Source organism: Sinocyclocheilus grahami, unplaced genomic scaffold (genome assembly GCF_001515645.1).
Source record: "Sinocyclocheilus grahami isolate Dianchi unplaced genomic scaffold, SAMN03320097.WGS_v1.1 scaffold116.1, whole genome shotgun sequence".
Lineage (NCBI taxonomy): Eukaryota > Metazoa > Chordata > Actinopteri > Cypriniformes > Cyprinidae > Sinocyclocheilus > Sinocyclocheilus grahami.
The window spans coordinates 1,737,188-1,757,571 of record NW_015505295.1 but is presented as its reverse complement, the minus strand read 5'-3'; the positions used below and the strand labels follow the sequence as shown (position 1 = coordinate 1,757,571).

The 20,384-nt window shown below is 33.7% G+C and overlaps 2 protein-coding genes across 7 annotated transcripts in view; both read left to right on the top strand.

Moving 5' to 3' along the window:
* LOC107589511 (protein S100-A11-like) overlaps window positions 1–6,498 on the top strand; it is an 8,533-nt gene extending 2,035 nt beyond the window's left edge. For 3 of the 6 annotated variants that reach the window (XM_016277974.1, XM_016277968.1, XM_016277972.1), the window contains exons 2-3: window positions 5,154–5,286; window positions 5,962–6,498. In XM_016277974.1, the coding sequence (XP_016133460.1) occupies window positions 5,167–5,286; window positions 5,962–6,399 (558 nt within the window). In that variant the 5' untranslated portion in view covers window positions 5,154–5,166 and the 3' untranslated portion in view covers window positions 6,400–6,498. The remainder of the gene's footprint in view (window positions 1–5,153; window positions 5,287–5,961) is intronic. The other 3 variants (XM_016277971.1, XM_016277969.1, XM_016277970.1) reach the window with 2 other exon arrangements.
* A 3,276-nt stretch (window positions 6,499–9,774) lies between these two features.
* On the top strand, window positions 9,775–14,427 carry LOC107589509 (protein S100-A1-like). Its single transcript, XM_016277967.1, has 3 exons — window positions 9,775–9,839; window positions 12,498–12,651; window positions 13,731–14,427. Exons 2-3 carry the CDS (start codon window positions 12,499–12,501, stop codon window positions 13,929–13,931), a joined length of 354 nt encoding a protein of 117 aa, XP_016133453.1. The 5' UTR covers window positions 9,775–9,839; window position 12,498; the 3' UTR covers window positions 13,932–14,427.
* The last annotated feature ends 5,957 nt before the right edge of the window (window positions 14,428–20,384 follow it).

Below are 20,384 nucleotides of genomic sequence, written 5' to 3'. Positions count from 1 at the left end.
TCATTCACACAAATGCTAAACACCAGCATGGTAACACACATGAAACTGAAATAATGCAATAAACATTCATTTACCAACATTAGGTGTAACACACAACCCTGATATACAAAACTGATAAGAAAAAACTAAGAAACAACATCAAATTTGAAATGTAACGCAGGGAATTCTGGGAAAGTCAATTTACGGTTATTCACTATAAATTATACGCTCCTTTTCACTTCCAAAAACGGTATACTACCGTAAAATTAATGTCCAATACATGTAATGTCCAATGCAGTTTTTCACCGTATATAGTAGGGGAATTTACCGTTAACCATTTAACAGGTTTTTACTGTAGCATTTTTACAGTCTTTTACCGTTAAATTCACGGTCATTTTTTACAGTGTAGAAAAAGTCACTTGTATCATGTATACTTTTGAAACTATAGGCCAATCTTTTTATGACTCGTTTCAGGCATCTTTACTAGTTAATATTATTTGTTTAGGTTACACCAACAAAAGTCAATTTTAAGGGTCAAATCAGGTACAATAGCACCTAAAGGTTACACTTCCTTTTCCTTTTCCCTTTTTTTTTTTTTTTTTACATTGTTTACATTTGCTCTTTGGTTAAAGTATGTGAGAGCCAGATTTTTTACATGTTTAAAACTTGTTTATTCTTTAATCTAAAGTTTAAATATAATATTTTGCATATGTTTTTTTCTCTTTATAGTATTAGATGCTTTTGTAGCTTTTCAAAATTGGTTTCAAACAGCAATTTTTCCAGTTAAAAACCATTTTCAGGCATATATGTTATTATAGACAGATTTTGGGGTATCCTAAAAACAAAGGTTCTTTATTGGCATCTACGGTTCCGTTATGAACCTTTAACATCCATGGAAACTTTGAAGGTTCTTTATAATGGAAAAAAAGGTTCTTCAGCTGATAAAAATGTTTTTCACACTAAGAAAAAAATGTTTTTTCGGAAATTTGTTTACTTAAAGTTTCTTAGAGGAACCCAAAAATGGTTCTATGGCATCGCTGCAAAAACCCCCTTCATTTCTGATGCCCAAAAATGAAGTCTAGAAAGGCAGTCTGCTAGATTTTGAGACATAGTCATGGTTTTACCCGAATGAAGATGTATGTAGCGTTCATATTCGGCAGCCTATAGGAAGCATAATATAGCTTATTGCTGCATTGTGACATCATTAGCTGAGTGTCTGTGTGCCAAGGAAGTAGAAAACTATTTCCTGCACCATTCCACCTGACGGTATATAGTGTAAAAGACTCCTTCTCACTTTCAAACACCCTATGAAACCAGAAACTTTAATATGCATACTGCGTCATCTCTGTATCTCCTTCTCGCTCTCTCTTTAAATTAGGCTAATGGTCATGTTTCTTAATTGCTTACTACCTGTCAATGTGGTTATTACTGCTGATAAGAGGAAACTCTGTGTATTTACGCCAGCTAATTTGGCGGCATCAGAAACCGTCTCGGATGACAAACACACCTACACAGATTTTGACCAGCAATAACAGCTCAAAGGGCTTTTTTGCTGACCGCTGGATGTCACTGTTTTTTTAGGTCTTTGTTTGTACAGCTATGCAAATTATAAGGTTCCAGTCCTCATTTAACAAGCAAGCCGTAACTTTCTGGTTAAGTTTGAATTACTTGCGTAAAGAGCAATGATTGGAATTCAAAGGATGACACCCTCAGAGTTGTGTCACTCTGACATACGCGGGTCTGTTGTTCAAGATTTTATCAATGAAATGTACCTTTTGCTGAATGCACACTAAAAAACACTGGTTCCTTGAATCCATTCTGCTGTTATATAACCGGATCATTTTATATGTTTGACTTTTTTTTCTTTTAGGTAGTTAAATACCTACCTACTTTTTATAGTATTTATAATAATATTTAGAATTAGCTTTTATTTTTTATATTTTCAGTTTTAATAAACATTTTATACTTTTATTTATAAAAATATTTTAATTCGACTTAAACGTATTTATTTTAGTTAGTTGCCAAGGCAAAATTTCAGATTTTTCAGCAAATATTTATTAATGTAGTATTTAGAATGATATTGAATTAGGTTTCATTTTTATATTTTCATTTTCAGTGTAATTGCATTTGAAGTTTTAGTATCAAGCATTTTTAAAATTTTTATATGGCTGTAATTTAATTTCAGTTTGTCATTTTACTACCTTAACCTAAGCTTATTTATTTAATTTAGTTGCTAAGGCAACAATTCTAATTCTTCAGTTTTTAAATTATTATTTTTTTATATCAAATATTTATTAATATAGTATTTATTAATGATTGTAATTAGCTTTTTTGAATATTTATTTTTATATTTACTATTTTCATTTCAATTCTTTAAAGTAAAAAAAAAACATTTCTATATTGTTTTTTTAGTAATATTACTGTTGCTGTTTATTTCAGTTAGTTGTCAAGAAATGTTTAAAAAATTTTTTTAAATGTTTATCAAAATATTTATATTTTATTATATTTCAGCTTCATTTGAAAAGTAGATTTTTAATAGTTTTAGTTAGCAATAAAAACACTGCTACTGATGTCTTATTGTTGCCGCTGTGTTTTCGGAAATTATCCTTTTTTTTTTTTTTCTTTTTTTTTTTTTTTTTTAATCGCTGCTTAAAAAATTTTTTTAAATGTTTATCAAAATATTTATATTTTATTATATTTCAGCTTCATTTGAAAAGTAGATTTTTAATAGTTTTAGTTAGCAATAAAAACACTGCTACTGATGTCTTATTGTTGCCGCTGTGTTTTCGGAAATTATCCTTTTTTTTTTTTTTCTTTTTTTTTTTTTTATGTAATCGCTGCATCTTCATGCCGAACATAGCTGAGTTACCTTTCGCACCTCATCAAAAAATCTGAGTAATGCCATTCATTAATGAGGCACGGCGATTGGCAATTGGCATTTCCTTCGAAACTTTGGCCAATCAGTAAAAATTTGTAGTGGAATGCAAGAGAGAGTGAACGTGTGCCTGCATTGGTGAAATTGTATACGTGACAAACAATGCTGGTCAAGAAAGAAAGGGGAAAGCAGGACTGAATTCTTTACATTGAAAGAGGTGTGAAGAGCAAGAGGGACAAACTACAGAACTAAAAAAAGAGTGAGTGAGGAAAGAAGGGATGTTTGAGCTGTTGGTAATCCCTTGAGAAACATGAAGCCACTGTGTGGTTTGGTCATCAGTAGATCAGATGACCTATCAAAGATCAGGACAGCCACTGGCGACTTGCCTCTTTCTTCTCTCTTCCCTTATCTGCAATTGACTGTCAGTTCTAACCCCCAAGATTTCCATTCTCCACACCCTAGTAGACTTTCAGGTACTGTACACTTAGTAAATGGACGCCGTAGAGTGTTGGGCCTACCCTTTATGAGGAAATGTCACCAAGCCTCTAATGATCCCACTTCAACTTAGGGTTAGGGTTTGTTTAAAGTATTAAACTTAAATCAGACTTTTGATTTTCGGCTGGCAAATGAAAAAACAAATAAAAGGGATTTATTTATGCATTGATTGACTGATTGTCATTTAGATTACACTGTAAAAAAAATTCTGTAAATTTATGGTAAAAAAAAACGGCAGTTGTGATTGCCAGAATTTTACCATAAAAAATACGGTAGCAACATTTTAGGTTTTACGGTTTTAACTTAAATTTACATTTAAATACCATAATTTCATTAACTGATATAATGTTAATATACCAATCTATTGAAGTAACGAAATCTGTTTTGTACCTTTATAATACACCGATAACCAGCAGGTGGTGATGAGAAAGTCACATGTTTGAACCAAAGCCCATCACAAGTAGCTTTTAAATATTAACATATATTGAAGGTGCACAGTGTCATTCACACAAACACTAAACACCATTATGGTAACACACATGAAACTGAAATAATGCAATAAACATTAATTTAACAACATTAGATGTAACATACAACCCTACAAAAGTGATAAGAAAAAACTAAGAAGAAACATCAAATTTGAAATGTAATGCAGGGAATTCTGGGAATCTCAGTTTACGGTTATAACTGATATAATGTTAATATACCAATCTATTGAAGTAACGAAATCTGTTTTGTACCATTGTAATACACTGATAACCAGCAGGTGGTGATGAGAAAGTCACATGTTTGAACCAAAGCCCATCACAAGTAGCTTTTAAATATTAACATATATAGAAGGTGCACAGTGTCATTCACACAAACACTAAACACCATTATGGTAACACACATGAAACTGAAATAATGCAATAAACATTAATTTAACAACATTAGATGTAACATACAACCCTACAAAAGTGATAAGAAAAAACTAAGAAGAAACATCAAATTTGAAATGTAATGCAGGGAATTCTGGGAATCTCAGTTTACGGTTATTCACTGTAAATTATATGTTCTCTTTGACTTCCAAAAACGGTATACTACCGTAAAATTAGCTACATGTAATGTCCAATACAGTTTTCATCATATATAGTGGGGGAACTTACCATTAACCATTTAATGGGTTTTTACTGTAGCATTTTTTGTCTTTTACTGTTAAATTCACGGTCATTTTTTACAATGAACTATTAATCAAAGCTCATTTACCTTTACTCTATAAAAACAAATATTTTAATAACTGTTAATTGTACACTACTATACAGTTTTCATCATATATAGTGGGGGAACTTACCATTAACCATTTAATGGGTTTTTACTGTAGCATTTTTTGTCTTTTACTGTTAAATTCAAGTCATTTTTTACAATGAACTATTAATCAAAGCTCATTTACCTTTACTCTATAAAAACAAATATTTTAATAACTGTTAATTGTACACTACCGTTTAAAAGTTTTGGGTCAGTAAGAGATTTATTTCAAAAACAATAAAAATCCTACTGACATAACATTTTGAACGCTAGTGTAAATTTGAGAAAATAGAATATTTCCCATTTTCCATGATGTGCATTATAATGTTGTGATGCTTTAATTTACTTGTAGCCTTTAAAATTATTGTTTGTTTTTAGTGTTTTATCTATAATTTTTCAACAAATTAGTGTAGAATTTTAATATTGGTCGTTTATCATCCATCAGCTGTAATTTTAATATCCGTGCAACCCAAATGTCAGTTGTATAGCACATGTTTCTCTTTTTTTCATCTTCTTGTAGAGCGAAAGCAAAGATGGAGGCAGCAATTAAAACCGTGGTGAGTGTGTTCCTGAAGTCATCCAAGGGCAAGGAAAACCTCGGAGGGAAGGAGTTCCAGAGCCTCGTGAAGGGCCAGCTAAAAAACATTCTGACGGTTAGAAGCTGCATTTTGTTAAATCTAGCAACACTTTGTTTGGTATTCATTCATCATTCAGTTACCATATTCGTCAAAGATCTTTCAGTACACTCGTTTTTTCCATGGCTACAGGTTGGCCCTGGTCTATTTCTTTTTCGAGTAGTTCCTTATTATCTGGACTTTGATGAGCTGAGCAGAAACCACAAACTTGTGTCCAAATAGTCATTTAGCATGAAGAATGCTGCTGTGTTATTTGCTCCGGTGCCACATTAAATTACAGAGGAAAACTTTGTGTTGCTCATTCATCTCGCACTGTTTGGGCTGCTAACATGAATGATAACTCAAATCGTGCAGTTTCTTGTGGAGAAGTGCGTTATTAATGTTCAAAACAATAATTTTGCTTGGCAGACCATAACCGGGTCTGTAAACTTGCTATAGATTTACATATTTAAACAACATGGTAACATGGACAACATGGTAAAAACCACGTAAAAACACCTCGACATTGTGATGGCAGGTTATTCATGAGCAAAAACCACTTACTTTTGTTTCAGGAAGTTGTATTAGAATCTAGTTTATATTGGACATTGTTTCACCATGAGCGGTTTATTCCATTTCAGTGTGAAATGACAATCAATACAAGCTGCAAACTTGTTTCATTAGAGATTAACATGTGAGGAACTTTGTGTTTAGGGCTCAGAGGACAATGAGGCAGTAAAAAACATGCGTCAACAGCTTGACAACAACCAGGATGGGAAGGTCGGCTTCCAGGAGTATATGAATCTGATTGGCTATCTGGCACAGACTCTCAGCGAACAGCGTTCTTTGGAAAAAGAAACCCAACCAGAGAGTTCAACCCAGGAGACGCAGGCTGAGGTGGTAGCCAATGCACAGGCAGAGCCGGCAGCCAATGCACAGGCAGAGCCGGCAGCCAATGCACAGGCAGAGCCGCCGAAGGCAGAGCCACAGGCGGCAAAGGAGGTGGAGAAAGAAGACGAGCCAGTGACCGAGGAGGCAGCGGCCGAAGAGCAGAAGCCAGAGGAAGAGAAAAAAACAGATGTGGAACAGGAAGGGGTGAAAGTTGAAGAGAATAAAGCTGAAGAGAAGAATAAAACAGAGGAAGCATCGTAGGAGCTCGAGGAAGTGGAGATTGTCGCATCTCAAATGCTTCTGTGTTTTTGTTCGTCATTTTCATTATTGTGATATTTTAATACATATATATGAAACCTGGCCAATACACTACAATTATTTTTTTTTACTGCAAAGAGCCGTAGCCCTCTCATTACAGTTTAAAATTTTTTTTTTTTTTTACAATGGCTAGAACACATTTCTCAATACTTTTCAAAACTCTTCACACTGTTCTCCTTACCAACTTTCAGCTTGGCACCTCCAAAATGCACTAGAAACACCAAAACGCTTAATATCATTACACCAGTTAAGGTTGTCGCCCAACAAACACCCTTTAGGGCTTTTCACACTTGAAATAGTTAACCCTGGATCATTCTGTAAGCGTTCTTATTTGCTGTGTCAGGGTCATTGAATGAATGAATGAACGAACACAGAACGCGACCTGTTAACACAACAGCTCTAGTAGGCTCTAGCATTAGGCATCCTCGTATTGCAGACTGTACATTTTCTGAATGGACTTTTCAGTGGACTATAAAAGTACAAATAAAACAGTCTCTTCTTCACTCCAATTTACGGGTTTTCCGTCACCATTTGACAATTTCCCCCTCAAATGTTGAAACGACATGTAACGCAAAGAATACGAGGTACGATGCGATCGCTAACCGTTTCGTTTTACACGGTACACGTTTGCCACATAGTGCTAGAGGTTTATAACACCAGGTTAACAGTAGCGCAAACCCTCATATTACAAGTGTGAAATGTACCATTACCCAGGGTTAAAAACGCGATTTAAAACGACATTAACCCGAGGTTAATCTCAGTGTGAAAAGCCCTTTTGTCACTCATAAAACAACGACCTAGAAACCAACACCAACAAGAGATGTAGCATGTTTTTCTGTTTTCCTATGTAAAGTTCCTTTACAAACAAGAATGACACCTCTTTACTGTTTAGAATTCACTGCGGTAGGCTATTACATGGTCCATGTTAACATTACAATATAAAGGTTTGTAGATGAATAAAATGAAAGACTTAACACCTGTTTAGGTGTTTAGCTAGGCTACCCAATTGTTTTGATAGTATCAATTTTTTTTTAGATTTGGAATATATTTAAATATAATATTACTGTAGAAGTGTAGCAAATTGCTGTCTTTCTGTTTTGTATTATGTCAAGTTTTGAACTCGAGTTCAAAAGTTTTGAAAAAAAGAATGTAAATGTGCAAATTGACCTTTAGGTACATTGAATTTTGGTGGTGGTTGTGTTTGCTTGAGAAAGTAGTTAATGAGAGATGTTTAGTCAGTAAATGCATTTTGTGCCAAAGCAATGGAAAATGATCTGCAGTTTAGTCCACATAGACTGCTGTCATTTACAATGTGAAGAAAAAGTGACCTATTGAGAAATGGGTCCCATCAATTGTAAGAAAACTGTAATACTAATTTCTGTTTGTATGCACATCAATTCATGCCTGTGATTTATTGTGTACTAATAGTGTATAGAAATTGGCAATAGCCACAAATGTGACAAATGGCCAAAGAGGTGCAATAACTAATCACTATGTCCTTTTGTTTGAGCCAGATTTGTTGTAAGGGTACTGCAACCACTGTGTCCCCTCCAATAGCTCTACAAATCATCCATGAATGAAGAACAGACACCGTTTTTTTATAGCATAAATGTTGAAAAAGACACATCATTTTTAAGTGGCCATTATGTTTACTTTTTGTTTGTGCCACCTCTTAAGGACAGGGTTACTTAGTTGACCCTGGTGCTAGTCGTAAATGTACTATGTATTTTCCAGTGTTGCAGAAGCATAAAAAGAGCAAAATTTTCACCTCTCTTTTGTTTGATGAAATGCCAATCTGCAGGAAATTAACAAACTGCATCACCATTTAAATGTGGGACTTGCATTTATGGCGCACATGGGAACACTATGCAGTCCACATACTTTGTTGTTCACATTTCTGGGCCTTGTTTGCATGAGAATAAACAAATTTGCTTTTGAATAATGCAGTTTTATGGCATGCTTTCTGGCTTGTTTACTTGGATCTAACTCTCTCTGACACCCTGCATTAGCTGGTCTTTCTTTTAGACTTTCACATGCTGTCCATCTTGGTGCTTTGTCTCAAGAGCTGGAATATCAGATGCTTAGTGTGCTTATGATAGCTGATGCTCAATAATTAAATGCCTTTGGGATGGAATCCACACCAGGGGACCCTTGTGGCCCCTCAGGAGCCCCAAGTCATCCCAAAGTATCAGTTCACTATAAGGCAGTTAGGCCCCAAAGACCTTTACATTCACATAGGCATTCATTCCCTTAAACTTGACTATATTTGCCTGCATATATTTCGGTGTATTTTGTGATAATTTATTTGTCGCATTTATTGAGACAAATGCACAGGTACTTTCACCATTAAGCCATTATCTAGCAGCTTACATAATACATTATACATGCTACATTATGCATTCTACAGATATATATTGCCTACATCAGTGTGAAATCCTACGCTGCCTAAAAAGCGCTCATTTAGATCATGCTAATGAGCTCTCGTTTAGCTCATGCTGTCATGTATATCCTGGCCATCTAAAACCTCTGTTTACTTTGGTGTGTCCAACTCCACAACAGCCGTGTCTGGTGTTACTAGACCTCACTATATTAGCATTATAGCATCATCAAACATCATGACGTTTGGCTAACATTCTTTGACCACATGTTTGTATACTGTTTTGATATATATTCGACAAGCATTGACTTTCAAACTTGATGTTAATTAAGTTTTGTCAGTCAAAAATGGAAGTAGTTAGCAGCTCTACCTTGGGAGGTGATTGCTAGGCCTCACTACATTAGCATTATAGTGTCATCACATCTTATTAAGTTTGGCTAACATTAATGTTTTGACCACATGTGGAAAATGGTATTGATGTCTATCAGAAAAGCCACTAGCATGAACATGTTGCTGTTGACTTTCTAGCTTGATGTTAAGCCAAAATGCAGTAGTTTACAGCTCTTCTTAGGTAACATAAAACCTCTTCTGTCTTTTAAACGAATGCACGAGCATTTCATTAAGTGCACATAGCTCAATGTAACCAACTGACCACATACACAGCCTTCATTTTCTATGCTGTACGATTGACCATCTCCATCTACTCAACAATAAAGGACTGTAATGCAAACTCCACTGGCCTGTAGAGTCTTCTTGTGTAGAGTCAACTGGCATGATAGGGTCAAATGGCCCTTATATTGGCAGGTGAACTAAAGGAGGAGAGTACGGGAGGGGTGCCGAAACTGAAGATGCGGGAGATGCTCTTGAGAAAGGAGGGGGCCAGGTGAGTGATATTTAAACCCCAGAGGTTCTCTCTCTCTCCTCATCTATTCCTCAGCTCTCCGGCTGTCTATCACTATCTCCCGTGCTTCATTACAGACAAAGGAATCTCTCCGTAGGCATTCAGGTAAGACAGACAACTCAGATGAGAGAAAGGACTCCTTTCTCTCCAAGCAGAAAGCTAATGAATGCTCTTCTGGATTGGATTATCTACTGATAACTTTTTGTCTTTATTCGAATATCTGTCCATAGGTCAGTGCTACCATTACTTTTGTGTGAAGTTCTCATGGGATATGGATATAACCTATATGAATGTGTATAGCCTTCAAAAATTAAGTCAAATTGAAACATATGTATATTATTTATATTTCACACAGACTTTTAAACCTTCACATATACATATAGGTTGAATTAAGATAAATTGGGACAGGTTTTGCCATTGTGATAATATACATGTACACACACACACACACATATATATATATTACTAGGAGTAGTCTTGGACTAGGACCAAGCTGAATTCAGGTAAAGTGACATTTTTTTTATTTTAAAATATAGCCATATAAAATACAATCCAAATGGTTTAGAATATAATTTAGATATCATTAGAATAAACATCTCTTCACATCTCTACTACTCTATACAGAAAATTCAAGCACTGAAGTGTCCAACTTTACCTGTATTCACCAAACTACACGCCTGTCCTGAATATATGGTTTTGTCTTTGATTTTCATTAATGTAAATGTATTTTTGGGGTCTGTATTATTGAATGAGTCACACATATATATATATTACTAGGAGTAGTCTTGGACTAGGACCAAGCTGAATTCAGGTAAAGTGACATTTTTTTTATTTTAAAATATAGCCATATAAAATACAATCCAAATGGTTTAGAATATAATTGAGATATCATTAGAATAAACATCTCTTAACATCTCTACTACTCTATACAGAAAATTCAAGCACTGAAGTGTCCAACTTTACCTGTATTCACCAAACTACACGCCTGTCCTGAATATATGGTTTTGTCTTTGATTTTCATTAATGTAAATGTATTTTTGGGGTCTGTATTATTGAATGAGTTCGATTTAGATTTGAAAGAGTTTGTTTTTATGTAAATAAATTAATCTCTTCTTCTTTGCATGTCAAAGAACGGTCAGTTTCCTTAGTGTCACTGGGTCACTTGGTGTTACATTTCCATTCTCATCTTAGTTGCCATCGCGTCACAGTGTCCATTCTATACCGTTCCGATACTGCTAATGAGATTGTGCTTCTGTTTTCTTATGCCCTACAAAAAATGTGCCATAATTTCACCTTTCATCTTAATTTTTCAAATTGTCTTGCATTTAAATAGTTTATTGCTGTTCTTCCTTATTGCTGCTTTGTCCTAAAATGCTTCCAGTTGAACTTTTTTAATGCCTTTGTGGGACATTAAACCATTCTGACCTTTCTAGTTAGTGTCCATTTCATGAACAATGGTTTTTGGTTTTAGTACACGAGAGCTGTAGTTCACCGTTTTTTGTTCCAAATCCGCATGTCACCATTTGAGCTTCCTAATTAGGCACTCTCTTAGGTTAACTAATTAGTTAAATTAGATGGTGTAGTACTTCAAATAAAGAGCTGAGCACGGAGACCTCATTAGAGTAACCCTGTCCAAAGTTGCAATTCAATTATGTTGCTAATTAGAGTACAGAAATGTAGGGAAAAGGGCAACAAACATGAATTTTACTATTTCATTGATCTTATTTCATTACTTTTAAATTTATAATTGATTAAAGTGGGTAATTCCCGTAATTGATTAATACTGTCTTATCCGCAGCTGTTTTTCTTTTTGCTTCATTTTGCAATATTCATGATTATACAGTCTACAGGACTCTAAACTTTGGCCTCTATCCTCAAAATTAACTAATGGAGTTGCTTTAGGATAATTTCAGGTGTGTATTGTGTGTGTGTCTTCATGAGAGCCTCGGATTACTTGGACGAAGGTTCCCTTGGGAACTTGCCCATAGTTTTATCTTCATTTTGACAGTTTTATGTTTCACTTGCGGTTTCCATTTGAGAGATGCGGCCCCTGTTACATGAGCAACAGATGATTTAGATGTGAGCAGAGAAGCGTTCACATACAACTAATGAGCGTTCGAAGAAAACACAGAGTTGTGTAATGCTAACAGTTTATATAATCACGCATTGGGTGAGAATGACAGTTTATAATTCCATCTAAATGTCTCTCAAAAAGTGCCAAACCTGTTGTATCACAATACTTAGAGGTTTAACGTTACCTCTTTGTGTAACTTTTGAACTATGTAAAGTTGGTTAAGCCATAAAAACACTGAGACAAATCATTCAGCCTTCCATCAATGCTTCTTTTCATGGCCAAATTCTGTTCATGCTCCAGTCTTTCTCATCTTCTGTTGTGCCTCATCAATGACTGTGTCTGTTTCTACATGCGCAGTAGCTTGCTGAACCCGGAGAGAGAAGATCCAAGATGCCACGCTCAAAGTGTGACGTGTAAGAATGTTGCTTTTTGAGTGACAAACCCCTAATCAGAATTTACCTCTGAATCAAATAAACCCCTCAAATAGTAAGGATATTATCTCAAACAAATGCTTGAGAGAACATTTCACATTTTGTTTTCACCCATAGTCCAAAACATGTGTTTGTGCCAGAATTAATTGAGCCAAAGCTCCGCCCATGCTAGTCATGTGACCATACATGCAGCAGGGTCTAGTTAGGGGCGCGCCATGTTGTTGTATCTAACCTTTGACCTTTTTAACCACCTTACAGCATGTCCAAAGAGCCAAGCTCCAACTTGGAAAGCGCCATGCAGATGCTCATCAAGACCTTTCATAAGTATTCCGGGAAGGAAGGAGATAAATACACGCTCAGCCGAGGAGAACTAAGGGAACTTCTGACGGAGGAGCTGGGAAATTATCTTGGGGTGAGAAGAAAGCATATGCAAAATGACAACATTTTTGCAACCTCTTTTGGTTTCACAAAGAAGATATTAAATAAAAAAAGAGGTTGGGGCTTAATCCTATTCATCGGGAGTTGATTGGACAATGCGAAGTTTGGAAGGGAGGGATTAAAAAAAATAAGGATTTGTAATGTCAGCCAAAAATTATAAAGACAAACATGTTTTATTTGGATTAATAAGCACATTGTAAACAATAAGACCAGGAACATGCATTAAGAAAGTAAATAGTAAATAAATAAATAAAAATGACGATAAAATCAATGATGTAAATGTAATAATGGAACAAAGTATTTATCTTTGATTTTTTTTTCAAATTCCCTCCCACATTTTGTTAAAATCTTTCCTCAGAACTTCTGCAAAAAAAAAGATTTAAATACCTGCTATCTGCCATACATACATTTCAGCCAAAACAAATATGACACAACCTGTAACGCAAGCTCAGATTTGCATCTTCTGTAAGCTACAGAAATGCCCATTTGATAAGGGTTTACAGATTCAGTGACCCTGTAATTATGTCTCATGCAAATATCTTGTATGTGGATCCAGCCTCTGGCTTTTTCTTCTGAAATGAACACACACATTCCCTTTCATTAACATTCCCAGCGTTCTTCAAGCTACACACTTTTCAAAATGACATATTGACTTTACTTTTATGCATACATTCTTAAAAATAAAGGTTCCAAAAGGAGGTTTTTACCAAAATGCCATAGAAGAACCTTTTTTGATTTCCCAAAGAACCTTTCAGTGAACAGTTCTTAAAAGAACCATCTGAAGAACATTTTCAAAATCTAAAGAACCTTTGGTGGAATGGAAAGGTTCCATGGATGTTAAAGATTCTTCATGGAACCATAGATACCATACCAATAAAAATTAAAGAACCTTTATTTTTAAGACTGTAAAGAACCATTTTCCACTGTGAAGAATCTTTAGTGCAGTAGAAAGGTTCCATGGATGTTTAAGGTTCTTCATGAAGTGTAAGTGTATTTTATTACATATTGACACACAGTTTTAACTCCCATCTTTTCATTTTTGTCTTCACATAGAGCGCTCAAGATAAAGACGCGGTGGAACGAGTGATGAACGACCTGGATGCCAATAATGACGGCGAGGTGGACTTCACCGAGTTCATCATCCTCATGGGTGCGCTGACTGTGGCCTGCAACGATTTCTTCCTGGACAGCCCGGCACCCAAAAAGCCTGAGAGCAAGGGCGATGCAGCCACAACAGAGGAAAAGAAAGAGTAATGAGTGCATGCTACCAGCACAGAGAGAGAAAACGGAGCAAAGTATTAGTAGGTTGCATGGTTGAGAACAAGAGAGTGTGTTTCATCCATTTCTTTTAGCAGGACCGACAAACCTAGTTCCTGGAGCACTTTTCTCTGCTTTTATAATTCAACCGAAGCTTTTAATATGCTTGACTGACAAGCCCTGAAGGCAAAGACTTGGGGGTTTGACAGAAACACTCATCAGTTCAGTGCCAGGGGCTGGTTTGTCTAACGCTGAACAATTTTTTTTCTAGTTAATGAGAAGTTCTTGAGTAAAGTCTTTTCAGGATCTGTTTCATATGAGCGCAGACATTATATACAGCTATATATAGTGTTTTTGGATGAAGATATAGCAGCAAAGTGTATTTTGAGTGCAATAAGTGGCTACTAAATGAATGTCAAAGCCTGTATTGATAGAAAGTGGTGAGTTATAGACAGTTATGAATGCTCATTGTTAATCGTACTATGACTTGAAAACAGATGTTGAGATATTTATATTTATATCTTTCATGATGATGTAATTATAAATACCCTTTATTGTTGACAGCAGACAACATTACGTCTGCTTCATGGTTACCATAAATTCTGAACAGCGTTCATAATCTATAATAATTCAGTGTTGAAGATATGAACTTGGTTTGTCTCTTTCTGTGCATCTATTTTTTTGCCTATTTTTATTTAATAATCTATATGTATCTTCTTAATTATAATAAACGTGCAACTGACCTCCATAGGTTGTCTGACATTTTTTGTAATTCTACATGCAATTTGTTTTTTATCATACTAAACATTTATCATGTTTAAAAATGGTTTTCTGTTATGATTTATGATTAGTTGTCTCTCTGATTAGTATAAAAAGTTTAGTTTACTACACCAAGGATTGTTTATTTTTGTTTTTTTTAGATTTTTAGATATTAATTAAATATTAAATAGGCATTTTTCTTTACATTCACATATAAGTTTTTTATCATACTAAACATTTATCATGTTTAAAAATGGTTTTCTGTTATGATTAGTTGTCTCTCTGATTAGTATAAAAAGTTTAGTTTACTACACCAAGGATTGTTTATTTTTGTTTTTTTTAGATTTTTAGATATTAATTAAATATTAAATAGGCATTTTTCTTTACATTCACATATACCAAATTTGATTGATGATGTTATATCATCCTGCTTCTAAAATATGTTCTGGAGTAATCTATTTAATTGTGATTATTTTAATATTGATGCACTTTAAATATTACAATTATATAATATATTAAAAACTAATATTTAAAGTAAATATATATAAGTCAATCTAACAAAAAAAGTAAATATTTCCAAGATAATTATTTTGACATTTGGTTTTGTGCAATGACAATACAAAAGCCAGTTACATAACATAACTGTATTTTTTGAAATACTAATTTAATCTTTGGTTGTCTTCACAGTTAATATTTTTCTCACACAGAAAATCAAAAAGTATGAAAAGCACCTGAACCAGGGTTATTATTGTTAAAACCAAAACTAAAACCATAAAAAATGTCATTCCTAGAAAAAAAATAAACAGTAACTGACAAATTTTTTTTTATATATATATATATATATATATATATATATATATATATATATATAAAAGGAAATGTAAAAGTAAAATCTAATTTGAAATATTAACAAAAACGATAATCGTACATTATATAAATTATAATAAAATAACACTGCTCTGAACAAGAATTCTGTCTGTTCCAGCAAAGCACAAACTTAGACAAAACAGTAGACAAAACTTTGTTTAACAGTTGACTAAAGTGTCTGATATTACTGTAAATCCACAACAGTGGGGATTCCCGCTATAGATGTGTGTAAATACTACAAAGGTGCTTGCTGGAGCACATCCTGGACTTGTTGCTCATTTCCGGCTCAACCTGTTTGACCTGATCTACTACTAGCCATGTTTACCCAGGCCTGTAAAGGAGAAACAATAAGCAGCCACAAAATAGAAAGAGCATTAAAATGTCTGCTGATCCTGCATTCATATTTCCAGAAGCACATTTGTGTTCAGCTCAGAGCTAATTACTTCAGTACAGACAGTCATGTTGAATCAATTATGAATGGTATCTTTAATTTCAGTGATATAAGCATTTACTGGTTCGTGTTACATAGCAGCTGATCACATGTTGCTGTATTCATTATGCTCCAGCCAAAACAATATTTAAAGCATTGGATCAGACATAGGGTGCTTTCTACAAGAACGCATTATGACAAAGTTTACACTACATAACCTCATGTCATTCACTGAGATGTAAATGACACAAGCCTGCCCATGAAATCATCAGCAGAAAGGCTGCCACAAACCTGTGGTTGTTTTATATGGGTTGCATCAGCTGAAGCATGTCGTGCATGTTAACAATGCAGAAATGTTTGTACTTTGTATTTATTCTCTGAACTACTAACTTAAACTTTGCGTTCATGAAAAATATATATATATTTTATCCACACAACTTTTCAAAAGTCTCTTATGTTCACCAAGGGATTTGCATTTACGCCACTGCATTTATTTGATCGAAAACAAATAAAAACTGTAATATTGTGAAATATTATCATTATGATTTAAAGTAACTGGTTTCTATTTAAACATAATCCAAAAAAGTAATTTATTTTGATCCTTCACAAATCATTCTAATATGCTGGTATGGTGCTCAAGAATAATTTCTTATTATCAATGTTGAAAACAGTTGTGCTGCTTATATTTAATATAAATAATATGTTTTAATAATTTTATAAAATATTATTTTTGTGGAAACCTTGATATATTTTTCTGTATTCTATAGCTAGTTTAAAACACAGCATATGTGACCCTAGACCACAAAACCAGTCATAAGGGTCAATTTTTTGAAATTGAGATTTATACTTCATCTGAAAGCTGAATAAATAAGCTTTCCATTGATGTATGGTTTATACAACTATTTGAAAATCTGGAATCTGAGAGTGCAAAAAAATGGCCAATAAAGTTATCCAAATTAAGTCTTTAGCAATGCATATTACTAATCAGAAATTAAGTTTTGATATATTTACGGTAGGAAATTTACAATATATCTTCATGGAACATCTTTACTTAATATAATAATTTTTGGCATAAAAGAAAATCCATACTATGTGTTGTTTGCTATTGCAAAAATATACCCATGCTACTTTATATAGGCTATATATAAACTATGATGTCCAAAAAATTTTATTGATTTTTAAAAAAAATTGATTTATTTCTTTCATATAAACCCTTATCTCTATTTGAATAGAATATTATGCTGTTATTAAATGCCACTTGTTTTAATATTTTATTATAAATGACATTTATACATTCTTACATGTGACTTAAGTGCTTGAATGCTTTTTAGGACCATGTGCAAGTTGTATTAAGGAGGTGTAAAATGCAGAGATCTGGATCTCATAATGTTTATGACAGCTATATAAGTCCTTTTTTTTTCATTTACCAGACACTTTTATTAAAACGATATAAAAATGAGGAGTACAAGCAATAATATGCTGGTATGGTGCTCAAGAATAATTTCTTATTATCAATGTTGAAAACAGTTGTGCTGCTTATATTTAATATAAATAATATGTTTTAATAATTTTATAAAATATTATTTTTGTGGAAACCTTGATATATTTTTCTGTATTCTATAGCTAGTTTAAAACACAGCATATGTGACCCTAGACCACAAAACCAGTCATAAGGGTCAATTTTTTGAAATTGAGATTTATACTTCATCTGAAAGCTGAATAAATAAGCTTTCCATTGATGTATGGTTTATACAACTATTTGAAAATCTGGAATCTGAGAGTGCAAAAAAATGGCCAATAAAATTATCCAAATTAAGTCTTTAGCAATGCATATTACTAATCAGAAATTAAGTTGAGATATATTTACGGTAGGAAATTTACAATATATCTTCATGGAACATCTTTACTTAATATAATAATTTTTGGCATAAAAGAAAATCCATACTATGTGTTGTTTGCTATTGCAAAAATATACCCATGCTACTTTATATAGGCTATATATAAACTATGATGTCCAAAAAATTGTATTGATTTTTTTTTTTTAATTGATTTATTTCTTTCATATAAACCCTTATCTCTATTTGAATAGAATATTATGCTGTTATTAAATGCCACTTGTTTTAATATTTTATTATAAATGACATTTATACATTCTTACATGTGACTTAAGTGCTTGAATGCTTTTTAGGACCATGTGCAAGTTGTATTAAGGAGGTGTAAAATGCAGAGATCTGGATCTCATAATGTTTATGACAGCTATATAAGTCCTTTTTTTTTCATTTACCAGACACTTTTATTAAAACGATATAAAAATGAGGAGTACAAGCAATTATCATGATGAAACAATAATGTGTGAATTGTCCACGATAGTACAAGCTAATAAAGGAAGGATATTAAGGATATTAATTTATCTTATTAATTCCTTTATCGCCACATTATCCATGCAGGATACAAATCCTGCTTTCACACAAACAATTAGATAATATAAAACATGTACCGAATCTAGAGGATTTTGTCTTCATATCTGTCTTCCCCCAGACTACAGACGGTGTTCAGGACAGTGACAGTCTTTTGGGGCTGAGGCTGTTGTGGCAGCTGTGATGTGGTGGTGTCACCTGACCGGGTCCGGCTGGTAACTGTAGTGCTGTATGTCACCGTTATCTGACCAGGCTGTCTGGACCAGCCCTGACAGACACCTCAGCTTACCTCACGCGCTGAACGTCTCCACCGCAGTCTCCAGCTCTGCTTCTGATCCTACCGCGCATGATCTGTGCTCATGATAACAACAACGACAACAGTGTCCATATCAGTGTTCATACATGCAGACAAACACGTACTTCCTACAAACTAAAGTGGAGGCACACACAAGGAGCTCACACGCAATGATTATCTCATGTATATGAACACAGGAATGCATTTGTAAAACTATGTTTGACATTCTAGGGCAAATGTTAGACTGACAAACGTGAGAGTGTGTGAGCAGGTTCAGAGAGCCACAGATGATAATGCAATAGATTACAAACACCAGTATCTATACTGTGACCTCATACTTTTTGATATTGGATAGTGCATTGTATAAAAAGCCACTACTGCCAGGTTTTACTATGTAAAAATGTATTTTTAGTACTATCTACATGTAATTTATATTTACTTAATACTTTTTATATAGCAAGGATGCATTAAATTAATAAAAAGTTAAACAGCGAATTGATCAAAAATTATTTCAAATAAATCTTTTGAACTTTCTATTCATCGAAGACTCCTGGAAAAAGACTCCACAACAATATTAGGCAGTACAATGTTTCTCGAGTAGGAAATCAGCATATTAGAATAATTTCTGAAGGATAATTTTGACACTGACCAGAGTATGGCTGCTGAAAATTCAGCTTTATCACATGAATAAATGTAATTCTAAAAAAAAAAGTAGAAATAGTAACAGTTATTTTAAATTGTAATATTATTTCCACAATATTACTGTTTTGCTGTTTGTTTTATCGACTCAATGTAGCCTTGGTGACTTCTTTCAAAAACATTAAAGCATCTTTCCATCCCCAAACCTTTGAACGGTGGTGTATAAAAAATGAACATTATAATGTTCCCACAACCAAAATGTAATTTGGAAAATGTTTCAACATACATTTGTTGTCTGGTGGTTTTTCTGGTTGAACACTACAGTTTGAGGTTGAAGCAAATTACAGTTGTTCTCACCCTTACAAAGTTTTAAACACATGGTCTGTATTGTAATTGACTTGTTTTCTCTCACTTGCTTTATTTCCCATGTTTGCAGTGTAATTTCTCATTGTTTAAATCACAATTATAAGCCAGTTGTCGAGCTACATTTGCAAACTATTACAATTCGACTAACACTTTAATTGCTACCAGCTAAAGCTCATACAGTGAAATGTTCCCAGGCCTATAAAGTTTTGACTTTTAAACTAAACTTTTGTAATATCACACTTACAAGATACCATATTTTTACTATTTGATTAGATACTTTTTTTTGTACTTAGATTTACTAATTTTTTATTGTATTAATCTACTATGAAACCAAAGTCTGTTTTTTAAAGGGGTCATATGATGTTGCTAAAAAGAACATTATTTTGTGTATTTGATGTAATGAAATGTGTTTATGCGGTTTAAGGTTAAAAAAACACATTATTTTCCACATACTGTACATTATTGTTTCTCCTCTATGCATTCAGTGGGGACAGATTATAATGATTTATACTGTCTTTTTACGCGTTGCGTTGCGTTGCACCGCGTTGCATCGCAACGCGTAAACATAAAACCATGTCTGCATTTGTGATCGGACAAATGACAAACAACAAGCGCTACTCTACACTGCTCAAAAAACTTGCTTTAAATATAAAAAATATAAAATATAAAAACTCTTT